Source organism: Hipposideros armiger, unplaced genomic scaffold (assembly GCF_001890085.2).
Source record: "Hipposideros armiger isolate ML-2016 unplaced genomic scaffold, ASM189008v1 scaffold_59, whole genome shotgun sequence".
NCBI classification, from domain to species: domain Eukaryota; kingdom Metazoa; phylum Chordata; class Mammalia; order Chiroptera; family Hipposideridae; genus Hipposideros; species Hipposideros armiger.
Window position 1 is genome coordinate 1,209,033 of NW_017731409.1, and position 12,118 is coordinate 1,221,150.

General features: G+C 45.7%; 1 protein-coding gene across 1 annotated transcript; it reads right to left on the reverse strand.

The window, feature by feature from the left end:
• Nucleotides 1-245: 245 nt before the first annotated feature.
• Nucleotides 246-1,466, reverse strand: LOC109382050 (non-histone chromosomal protein HMG-17). Its single transcript, XM_019641280.1, has one exon. It carries the CDS (start codon nt 1,348-1,350, stop codon nt 1,078-1,080), a length of 273 nt encoding a protein of 90 aa, XP_019496825.1. The 5' UTR covers nt 1,351-1,466; the 3' UTR covers nt 246-1,077.
• Nucleotides 1,467-12,118: the final 10,652 nt, after the last annotated feature.

Consider the following 12,118-nt stretch of genomic DNA (forward strand, 5'->3'; position numbering starts at 1 on the left):
CCCTCCCCTTGAATATAGGCTGGACTTAGTAACTCACTTCCAACAGAGTAAACAGAAGTGACAGTGGTCGTAAAAGGCACTTCTCACTCTTGGATTGCTCATTTGGAGGGCAGGCAGCTGCCATGTTGTAAGGACACTCAATCAGCCTATGGAGAGTTCACATGGCAAGGAACAGAGGCCTCCTGCCAACAGCCCCGTGGGTGAGCTATCATGAAAGCCAGTGAGGCCTTCAGAGCCCTTGCTTATTTTTTTTTTCCAAGCCAAACTGTATCCAGCTTTATTAAAGATACTTTTCATAAACAACCATGGTATTTCAGGCAGGACATGGGCAGACAATCGTTAACAGTATACAACAACTTTCACACTCCCTTCTTCAATGGACTACCAAAATCAGAAAGCCACTATAAAAACCCAATGAAGTCTTCATTTGATGCTCTGAACAGGTAAAGTTTAGAGTGAGGGCTGACATTTCACATTAAGCATTGTTGTTTAACAACTTTTCACAAGCCGACCCTGACTTTCAGGAAATGAAATGAAAATGGCAGAATTATCAATCTGTAGATCCACAATCTAAAAATGGAACTGCTGCTCTTTTGAGGGATGCCATCTCAATGGTGACACTATCAAGTCCGGATTGCCTGACATACTGGTAACCAATTTTTCTGGGTCAGATCCCAACAGGTCTCTGGATTTAAGGGAGTCAAGTCTATGCTTAAGGTGGAGAGAGAGAAGAGGACATAAAAACAAATTTGAGTTTTTCCACTCCACAAGGTGTTTGTGCCAAGGTGGCTAATGTGTATCAACATCAAGGGATCCCTCCTCCCAGGAACTAAGAGGAAGTCTCTCAAAACTAGAGGGGAAAAGGTGTTTTTCCCCATGTCAATCCAGCTTTGGAGACGTTCTATTAATAATATATGTCCTTCCCCAAAAAACAACAATGAAGTGTTCTGTGTGCTAACAACATAGCTTAAAAAAAAAAGTAAAACAAAATTCTGCATTTTTATAAAACTTGATAAAAAATAGTATTTCAAACTGTACAGTCACCAGAAGTACACAGTTATCAAAAATGCACACACTTCACTTGGCATCTCCAGCACCTTCAGCTTTCTGTGCCTGGTCTGTTTTGGCATCTCCGTTTTCTGCAGGGTTATTCCCATCCTTGCCAGCATCAGCTTTCCCCTTTTTCCCTTTGGGTACCTTTTCCCCCTTCTTTGCAGGGGCCTTTTTAGGCTTGGGCTCTGGCTTTGGAGGAGCAGGTTTAGCAGATAACCTTGCGGATCTTCTCTGTGGTTCGTCCTTCACCTTGGCTTTATCTCCTTTAGCATCCCCTTCAGCCTTTCTCTTGGGCATGATGGCGACGGCGGCGGAACGTAGACGCTGGACGCGGGGATGCAGCGGCGCGCGAGCTGTAGTCGGTCCGGGGGTCGTTCTCGCCTCTTCTTCACACTGCTCCCAGAGCCCTTGCTTATATCTAGACTGAAACCCTGTGAGAGATCCTGAGCCAAAACCATTCAGGTCACTCCCAATCCCTGCCCTATAGAAACCGTGAGTAATAAATGTTTGTTTTTTCCAGCCACTAAGCTTTGCAGTAAATTATTATGCAATAAATAGATAATGAATACACCAGCTTAAGCCAAAAAAAAAAAAGCGGGGGAATGAATTAATTGGTGCACATAACTGGGAAGTTCAAAAGTGGCAAAGCTTGATGCAAGGGCTCAAAGTCATAAGAGGTCATCAGGACTAAATTTCTCTTTACCTCTTAGACCTGTCCTCCTCTGCACTGGCTTTTCTCTTAGGTTCCATATGGTGGCTTCGGAGAGCTCCAGGCTCATATCATCCTTACTACTGAGATCTCCAGGGGAAAAGTCTATGTACCTCTCTCTCAGGAGTGCCAGCAAGAGTCTCATTGTGTGTTATTCATTCTGATTGGGTCCCTTGCCCATTCCTTAATCAACTGTTGTGCTCTGATTGGCCAGGCCCATCATTTGCCCAGCAGTGGTTAGGGGTGGGGTCAACTCTACCTGCAGCCCAGGGAAATGGTTGCTGGGCAGTGAAACAACAGATATCTAGTATGCCCACGTTTGTATTGTATTTTCCCATGTGTGTCCTATGTGCGTTATTCCATGCTAGCTACCTGACCTCCTGGCTGTTCCTTTCATGTTTTTTGCTTCTTCATCTACTTAGGTCTTAAATGTCACCTTCTCAAGGAAGCCTTCCCTGAATACCCCATTTAAAAAATGTGACCACCCTCTACTTCTCCCCTGTGATATTATGATTTATAAGAAATATATATTTGGTCTTTGTGTCTGTTTCTGACGCAGAATTCCTAAAACCCTTGGAATTTCCTAAATGATAAGAGTAATAAAGGTGTCTTGATATGCCTTTCAATTACACCTGAGTTTATGGTAATGAGGTGACTTTTGGAAAACCTAAGGATGGGGGCTGGTTGCCAGGGGAGCCAACCATGTGATTGTATGGGTGGAACTTTCAGTCCCATCCCCTTGACCTCCAGGGAGGGAAGAGAGGTTGAAGGTTGGAACAATTGCCAATGGCCAATTATTTAATCAGTCATTCCTATGTAATGATACCTCCATAAAAACCCAAAAGACAGGGTTCAAAGAGCTGCCAGGTTGGTGAACATGTGGAGATTCCAGGAGAGTGGTATCCTTTCCCCATAGCTTGCCCTATGCATCTTTTCTATCTGTCTGTTCCTTTTATAATTAACTGGTAGTCTAGTAAGTAAAATGTTTCTCTGAGTTTGTGAGCCGCTCTAGCAAATTAATCAAACTCAAGGAGAGGGTGGTGAGAGCCTCCTATCTATAGGTAGTCAGTCAGAAGCACAGGTCACGACTTAGACTTGCAATTGGCATCTGAAGTCTTATGAGACTGAGCCCTTAATCTGTGGAATCTGATGCTATCTCTGGGTAGAGAGTGTCAGAATTGAGTTGAATTGTTGGACATCCAGTTGGTATCAGAGGATTGCAAAGTGGTATTAGAAAACCTGCATGTCAGGTCCTCATACCCTCTATCCCCCTTCCCTAAATACTGTCATATTATTTTCCCTAAAATTTTTTCCCCCTAAATACTGTCATATTATTTTCCTCATTTATCTTATTATCGGTCCCTCCCATTGGAATGTAAGCTCCACAGTATAGGGACTTTTGTCTCTTCTCATCACTGCTATACCCTCTGTCCCCAGAACAGCGCCTGGCGTATAGTAGGTACTTAATAAACAATGGATGGATAAATGGACGAATGTTCACAGCCATCCCGTAGAGTAGGTGGATGAAGGTGATTCTCCATCTGTTATAGGTAAGGACATGGAAACTGAAGAGAAGGATCCTGTTGGCAAAAAGATTAAAAAGAAAAAAAAATTAACTTTAATTGTTGAGTACTAATGAGAAAACAGCAGAGGGAAACTGAATGCATTATAATGTGTTCCCACCAAATGAAGGTTAAATGGTGCCCTGATGCAGTGGTTCAGATAGAGAAAGTAGTAGAAGAATTGAGTCATTGCCTGGCACATGGTATACAGGCATCCTGAGCTCAGCAGAGCCACCTGCTCTATCACAGTCAGAACTTAAATCATGCTGGGAGTAGCAGTTTACTGTCAGTAAATTGCAACAGTCACATTTAAATTAATATGGCTAAGTTTGACTCTTACTGGTTTTATAGTTTCTTTTAGATAGAATTCGTAAGCTTGTTTTGATTTTTATTGTTGATTGTCAACCTAAAACCTTAAGAAATTTGTATCTAGTTTTATGTCTGTGCACATTTAAGGAACATTAAAACAAAGGTTAAGTAACTTTGTAAGAATTTGTATCCTTTCTAAAGGAACTTACTTAGTATTCAAGATTGAGAAACATTGTTTTAGAAGACTCAAACCCTCTTGTCATTGGAGATAGAAAGGAGAAGCCTGAGAAAGATGTTAGAACAGGGCTCAGAGTTTAAAGATCATCTGGCAAGTCCAGCCCTCTTTCATTTTATAGATGAAGAAACTGAGGCCCAGGGCGCTCAGGTCTCCTTATCCCAGTGCTCTTTCAGTGCTGCCCAGATAAGGACACCTGCTCCCAAAAGCTACCTCATCATGTCCATAGAAGTGACCTGGGCAGGCCTCTAGGACTGAGCTTCCTGTGGAAGACCAGTGGGACCAGTTGCTAAAATGGGGGAAGTTGGGATTAATCAGACTCCCATGCAATTTACTCCCCCAGCCTGGAATCTGCCTGCCAGCTCCCAAAGAGGGATGGAGTCGGGGAGGTGATTGTCCTGCTCAACAAGAATGTCCCAACTGTGATTTGGGTGTTTTGCTCTGGCATTTGCTAGGAACTAGAGATGGGCGGGGGAGAACTCCCCTCCCTCCTTGGAGGGCTTAGGTTGTGCAGACTGTAGCCATGACTTTCTCTTGCTCACAGCACTGACCTCAGGCAGCTATCAGAGTGGAGAATTCTGAGGGCCCTGCTTGGATTTGATCCCTGGAATTTGGGCGGGAGAGGTTTGCAAAAAAAAAAGCAAAAGGGCACCAGACAGCCCAGATGTTCCATCACCTGAGACCTAAGACCTGAGAGTTAGGCAGAGCATGGCAACCAAAGACACTTTTCGGCCTCCCCCAGGCCAGTCTTTTACTAGAGATCCTTTAAGCCGGAAACTGCCGGCTGTCTTTTCTCCCCTGACCAGCCTGTGGTGGGAGGGGCAGTAACAAGCCCACAGACCGTCTTTCACTGGTGCTTGTGGCTGAGAACTTAGGCCCGGTGAAGGCTGAGAGCTGCTGGCTGGGGCATATGAGGGAGAAGGCCAAGTCAATTTCTCCAGCACTGGTTTCCTGGGAGGTCAGAGGACTTAGGAAATGCTTATGTGAACTATGGCAAAGGACCGGCCTCCCAGGGCCTCCCAGGGGTTGATAGGGAAACTGAGGCGCAGGGATGGAATTTGAATAATGTCTTTTTATTTTTATTTCAGTGAAGATGGAACTGAAGAACCTATTATGTCCCAGGCCCTGTGTTAGGTTGTATGGGGGTAAAAGAAGGGTGAGACCATGTGGAGACAGTAGGAGATAAAATGTGGATGGAGGACTACAATAAAACAGAGAATTCTATCAGTTATAAATGGTATGCTGTAAGAGTTCCAGCAAAGGTGAATTCATGAATTCAATTGCTGTTGAGACTGAGAACAACACTGAGGTCTCTGGGCTTCTGAGCTAGAAACCCAAGAAAGCTTAGTGATTTTCCCTCCCTCCTTTTGGCCTTGTACAAATACTGCCCTGCCCTGAGGTCTCAGGAAGGGCCCACAGGGAACCTACTACCATCAGGCTGTAAGGTTAGAAGCTCAGGACACAATGAAGGAAATCCCCAGATCTTTGGGCTAGGACATCCATGGTGCTTTTAGTTTTCAGAGTCTTGCAGATCCTACTTGTTTGTATTTCCCCCAAGGGACTTACATGGTCAGTTACACACAGTAGGGTAAGAAAAAGAAACGTATACACATTGAAATGGCCTTCTGTGTACCAGGCAGTGGGCTAGCATTTTACATTCTTTATGTTATTACACAAGTCAGGTCTATTCACTTTTATTCCCTTAGGTTGTGTGTGTCAGTAACTATCTGTGGGATGAATGAATTCTAGGGGAGGAAGCCTGTGGTTTGGTCCAGCGAGATGGGGAGGTTTGGGAGGAACAGGGTTCTTTTTTGGGTCTCCTTGCATTCTGCCTGGTACAGAGTAGATGCTTGATAAGTACTCCCAGAACTCATAGATATAATAATTCCTCCTTTTTTCCCAGGCGAGTTGGGTCACCTACCCCAGAGCTGGGTTCTTTCAACCGCAAAGCACCTGTGGCTTTTTGGGTGACTCATCTTGGGCTGGACTGGGGCAGAAACAGCTGCCTGGAGTGCTGGTAATGGATTGGGCCAGCTTCGCAGAGCTGCTGCTGTTGCTGAGTCAGGAATTCTGCGTTTTTTGAACAGCTTCAGAGCAAGGCCTGGCTGGTGGAAGGGACTTCAATGTGCCCTTCCGTCCCACTGACTTGAGCAAACTGGTTGAGTTTCTGTTCACACCCTCTGGTCAGCAGAATGGCAAGATCTCTACACACAGTCTTGGTTCCTTTGTCATTGCACCCAGAGAAATCCAAAGATGGATAAAAAAGCACAACAGGCTGAGCCTCTGGAAAGAAAGGAGCCAGCGTTGTTTCCAGAGGAATATTCCTATTTTCCTTCATGATCACACCTCACTCCACTTTGGCTGCCCACGTGACCCCAGGGATTTCTTTTTTTTTTTTTTTTTTTAAGATTTTTTTTTTTATTGGGGAATTGGGGGGATGGGAACAGTGCTGGGGAATCGGGGGAAGGGGAACAGACAAGTTGCTGTCATTTTGTTCTTCAGTCTAGTTGTGGAGGACGTTGCTTCACTGGCCCAAGTTGGCACCATCATTGCGCTCTTCCCGGGCGAGGCAGATCAGTCGCCGGCTTCTGGATGGCCGCTCACTGCGGCTGCTGGCCTCTCACGCTGGCTGCTGGCTACACACGGTAGCCCATGGCAACCCACTGCCACAGGGGCTGCAGCCTACACCGTCGCCGGCGACTCACAGTAGCCCAGCTCCAGGTTGAGCTGTTGTTCAGCATCTTAGCTGTAGAGGGCGGTGTCACTGGCCCTCATATGTGGGATCTGAACCGGGGCCCTCTGGCGTCCCAAGCCAGTTCTTAACCATCGCGCCACTCGGCTGGACCTCTTTTTTTTTTAAAGAGTTGTTTTCCTTAAACTTTTTGTTGAGAAGCCATATGAAATAGGCCTGCTCCAGCTTCCCACCAAAGCAAACTAAACAGCCTCCTCAAATAATCATTCATGGAATATCTATCGAGCACCTGCCATCTATTCTAAGAGGGGCAGCACTGCATCTGTCTTATTTGCTCTTGCATCTTTACTCTCCAGCATGGTGCTGGGTGTAGGGCTTGATAAGTATTTGTCAAATGACTTCATTTGGGAAAGTTAATAAAACATGCATGCCATTGTCCCTTATCTTAAGCAGCTAATAAATTGAGAATCAATTGCTATTAGAATCAATGGCAACAGGAATGGAATTTATTTATTTAAATGGTCAATAAGCATATGAAATGATAAACCCTTCAAAAGATACCTATCTTAATGGCTAAAATTTAAAAAATAATAACAGTATGGGGTGGTGGGAAGATGTAGAGTAACTGAAATTCTCACACCCTACTGCTTGGAGAGTAAATTGTTACAGCCAATTTGAAAAACTGTTTGGCAACATCTACTAAAATGAAACATACCTACCATATGACCCAACAATTCTATTCCTAGGTATATACTCAAGAGAAATAAATGCATATGTTCACTAAAATTACACATAAAAATGTTCATGGCAGCTTTATTCATAGTAGCTCCAAACTGGAAACAATACAAATGCCTGCCAACAGGAAGTGGATAAATTATTTAGGATGTACTTATCAGTGGAATACTACATAGGGAAGAAAAAAAAAACAAAAACAAACAAAAAATTAGCTGCTAATACAAGCCACAACATAAATCTCATCGACATGAAATTCCGTAAAAATTCCAGAAACCAAAGGGTGCATACTGTATAATTCCATCATATGAAGTTCAAAACTAAGTAAAAATAATCATTGGTGATAAGTCAGAACAGCGGTTTACTATGTGGACTGGGAGTTATAGATTGGGAAGGGGCATGAGAAAACCCGAGGTGTTGGGAATGTTTTATATGGGTGCAGACACATGTACAATTTCACTGAGCTTTACACTTAAGATCAGTGTGCTTGATTAACGCATTTTACATTTTAATTGGGGTATGTTATACCCCAATTAAAAAAAAAAAGAATGGGTGTTATAAATATGCATACATCTCAGTATCCCTTAAAATCAGCACATATAGTAACTTTGTTTTCTAGAAGGTGGTTTTAAGTGGGACTAGCATCACCAGTGTGATGGCCATCAGTGAGCCCTAGATGGAAAGATTGGTCAGTTCATCCCCTTCAGTCCATTCCTCAGGGCCTCCTCCCAATTAAGAAGACAACCCTCTTTCCATATATAATGGACATCATCCCCCATCCTTACTTCCCCACCCCCCTCAGAACATGAGTGTTTTTCTTATTATTATTATTAGCCCATCCTTTAGCCTGTGTCCTTGAACCCACACAGTCCTCTGTGCAAGAACTGTGTGCCATCCCTCAACTTGCTTTTACTTATCTTTACAATCTTTTCCTCTCAACTGAGTCCTTCTTCTCAGACTACAAACAGCTCAAGTGTCTCCTATTCTTTAAAAAATTCTTCCTTTGACCCCAGTTCCCCCTCTAGCTCCTGCCCAAGGTTTCTTTTTCCCTTCTTTGTTCACTGTCTTCACTTATTCAGCTCTTAGTGTCTCTTAAACTCACAGCTTTGGCCATGTTACTAAAATTCCATGGGCAAAAGTCACCAAAAAATGTTCAAAGGTCACATCCAAAGAACGCTTTTTTAGGTCTTATTTTCCAGACTTTTCCGATGCGTCTGATGTTGCTGATTGCTCTCACTTTGAAACTTCACTCCTCTGACTTTCACGACACCATATGGTCCAGGCTTTCCATGTTCCGCTGACCATTTCCTCTCTATATCCCTCAGGAGATCTGGTTCTTCACACTCCCTTTCTAAGGGCTGTTTTTCTGGGTTGTGCCCTTGGCCCTCTTCTCAGCTCAACTTAGTAATTTTTCATGGATGGCTTCATGGTGTCAGTACTACCCACATGCAGATGACTCTCAAATCTCTGTTTCTCCTGAGGTCAGGGCTATGCAGTCAACTGCTTGCTGGACAGCTGAATGTGGATCTTCTCAGCGTACTTCAAGTTCAGTATTCAAACTCAATCTGCGATTCCACTCTTAAACCTGAAATTCTTTGTCTCAGTTGGTTGTACTTCCACCATTCACCAGATCATCCAAACTAGAAACCCATGGTTAAAGCAGGGGTTCTCAACCTCAGCACTGTTGATATTTTAGGGTGGATCATTCTTTGTTGTGGGGAGACTGTTCTGTCCATGGTGGGATGTTCAGTGGCAGCCCTGGTCTCTATCAAATGGGCGCCAATAGTAACCCACCAATGGTGACAACCAAAAATGTCTCCACACATTGCCATATATCCTTTGGGAGGGGCTGTCAAACTATCCTAGGGGTGAGAACCACTGGATTAAAAGCATGGGTTTAGGAGTCACGTACACCTGTTATGTTGGACTAGTTAGCTACCTCTTGGAGACTTACTTGGTTTTCTCTGTAAGATGGAGACAATTATCACCTCATATGTGGAGCTTAAATAGGGTAATATGGTGAAATGCATGACCTGTCTCATATTGGACATTTATTGAGAGCAACAAAGACCTCTCCCTCATCTTCACAAACTCCCCAGCCTCTCAGTTTTATCTCAGAAGTATTTCTTGTCTATCTATTCTTCTTCATTTGCTATAGACTCAATGTTGATGTCCCCCTTGAATTCATATGTTGAAATCCTAACCCCCAATGTGATGGTATTAGGAGAGTGGTTAGGTCATGAGAGCAGAACCCTTGTGAGTGGGATTAGTGTCCTTATAAAAGAGACCCCAGAGAGCTCCCTGCCCCTTCTGCCACATGAGGACACAGTGAGAAGATGGCCATCTATGAACCAGGAAGCAGGCTCTCACCAGACACTGAATCTGATCTTGGACTTCCCAGCCTCCAGGACTGTGAGAAATAATGTTCGTTGTTTAAGCCACCCAGTCTATGGTATTCTGTTATTGCAGCCCAAATGGACTGAGGCACCATTCCTATTTGGATTATTGAACAGCTTTGCAACTGATTGTCACAGCTCGCAGCCAGCCTTGTTCCCCTGAGATCCATACTTTACAGGACACACAAGGCCTTCATGGTTTGGCTGCTGCCCACCTCTCCAGCCCTAGCTCTTGCCCCTCTTGGCCTTGAATTTCTAGGCTAGCCACACTGAAATAGGAGGCATTCCTTTTATCCCATGCAGTTTCCTGCCCCCATATACAGAGGGTGCCAAAGAAATGTATACACATTTTAAGAAAGGGAAAAAAACTGTATTAAAATTGAAATACTCAATATATACCGATAACAAAAGATGACTACAATTCATGTCTGACTTCTGCAATTAGGAGAGGTGCTCAAAGTGGCTACCATCAGCGTAATTTTAATACTGCTTTTTCCTTTCTTAAAACATGTATATGTTTTTTTGGCACCCTCGGTATTAGCTCACACTGTTCCTTCTGCCTGGGATGACTTCCCACACACCTCTTCATCTCGCTGACTTGCTCTTAAAGGCTCACTCGAATTTCACCTCCTTCAAAAAGTTAAACTTGGATCCTCCTTTTCCATGCTGGGATCAATGCTCCTCCTCTGCGCCCCCTGAGTCGCCTGGGCAGATCTATCTCCTTGCATCTATCTTGTTGCAGTGTATCTCCTCTCATTTATCTGTGTCTGTCTCTGCTGGGGTGCCTGGGGGCAGGGATTGTGTGTTTTACATCTCTATACACATATCATCTAACACATCCCCTGACACACAGACAGTACTCAGCGGATATTTATTGAGTGGAGGAACGAATGTAGCACCACCATTACCCTGTAGTTAGGTTTTAGAGCCATAGTTTAGAAGTGGTTATAACATAGTCCATAAATCTGCTGTCTCTGTGGCTCAGAAGCAGTGCTTCCTCAGCCAGGGACTTGTGGTGGCACAATGCTGACTGGTAACACTTGCATAAGCGTGTGAGGGCGAATAACGATGCGGGGAGTGACACCATGGATATCTGCTTACAACAGCATCAGCTGGCTCTTCTCAGAGTCTAAGGCACTTTCTTCACCTTTTCTATCTGTGGCCTTTCAAGTATCCCAATTCATGGCCCTTCCTGTCAGTGAACTTTTTCTTCTAACTCCTTCACTCACCTCTGGACTCACACACGACTCAGCCATCCCTCAGGGCTGTGAATATAAATTAAGCACTACTATGTGCATAAGCTATTGGAGGTCTGTCTGTCGGGATCCCTCAGAGGCGCCCACCAGGATGTGAGGTCTGCCTCTTCTAGGCGTCGATCACTGCTGGAGCAGGTGTTTAGACACTTCTCTTAGTAGGTCCCAGAAAGGAAGCCCAGGCAGGCACTAAGAAGTTGGAGGTATTTAGACAATCTTGCCTTCCTTCCTCTCCAATAGCAATGTCTTTATCAGCATAAGGTTATGGGGTTGGCCTGTGGAATCCTGAGAACCTGCTAAGTCCCTTTTCAAGCTCAACTTTTCGAGCCTCAGTCTCCCCATCTGTCGGGTGTGTTGGTCGGATGGAGGCGGAAAACATGGAGTAGTAGGTAGATCACTCAGGGCCCTCCCTCCTAGTTTTCAGGATGCTGCCGGGGTGTGCATGAGGGTAGCTCCGACCCCGCCAGTCCACGGAGGCCGGCAGGGCCAGGAAGCTGGGCAACGACACTGCCACCTGGGAAGCCCCGCAGCTGAGCGGTCCCCTGAGCCCGAGGGCGGGCGGGAAAGCTGTGGCTTCAGAACGTAGGCTGGCAAGAAACCTGGCTTCGAGAGGGCAGGGGTCGGCGGGATCGAGCCAGGCGGGGTTGGGGGGGGGCGGGGAGCCCGGCATAATCAGGAAATTCCCAGGAAATTCCTTTCCATTCCCGCATTCCCCGCCCTTTTCCTTGGGAGCGGACCTCTCCGAAGCCTGGGAAAGAGAAAATGAAATATTTTTCGAGTTTCCTCTTGTCCCTTCTCCAGATCCTCGCCATTTGGGTTTGGAGCGCGCGTGGGAGCGCATTAACACCCGCGCGCCAGAGTTCCAGGCCTTCCCGCGGGCGGGGAGTGTGTCCAATTCCTGGTGGCTCCTTGGGGCTCCGGATCACGCTGCCGTTCGGCCCCCGAGCTCCGGGAGGCTTCCCCCGACTTCGGTCGGGTTCAGCTTAAGCTGGTGTCACATGAGCCGCGGGGGAGTGGGAACCCCGGGAGTGGGCGGGGGTGTGTGCGCCAGGAGGGGGCCGCCCAGTCCACCTATATGCGCCGCGGCCCAGCTGACGGATGCCAGGAATTCCCAATGAGAGGCGAAGGGGGGAAGTTTGGGCAACTCCGTCTGGCCAATGGAGAACCTCGGGAGGGC

Excerpts from the sequence above, each read along its gene's own strand:
- LOC109382050 (XM_019641280.1), bottom strand. The coding sequence starts at position 1,350 with ATGCCCAAGAGAAAGGCTGAAGGGGATGCTAAAGGAGATAAAGCCAAG.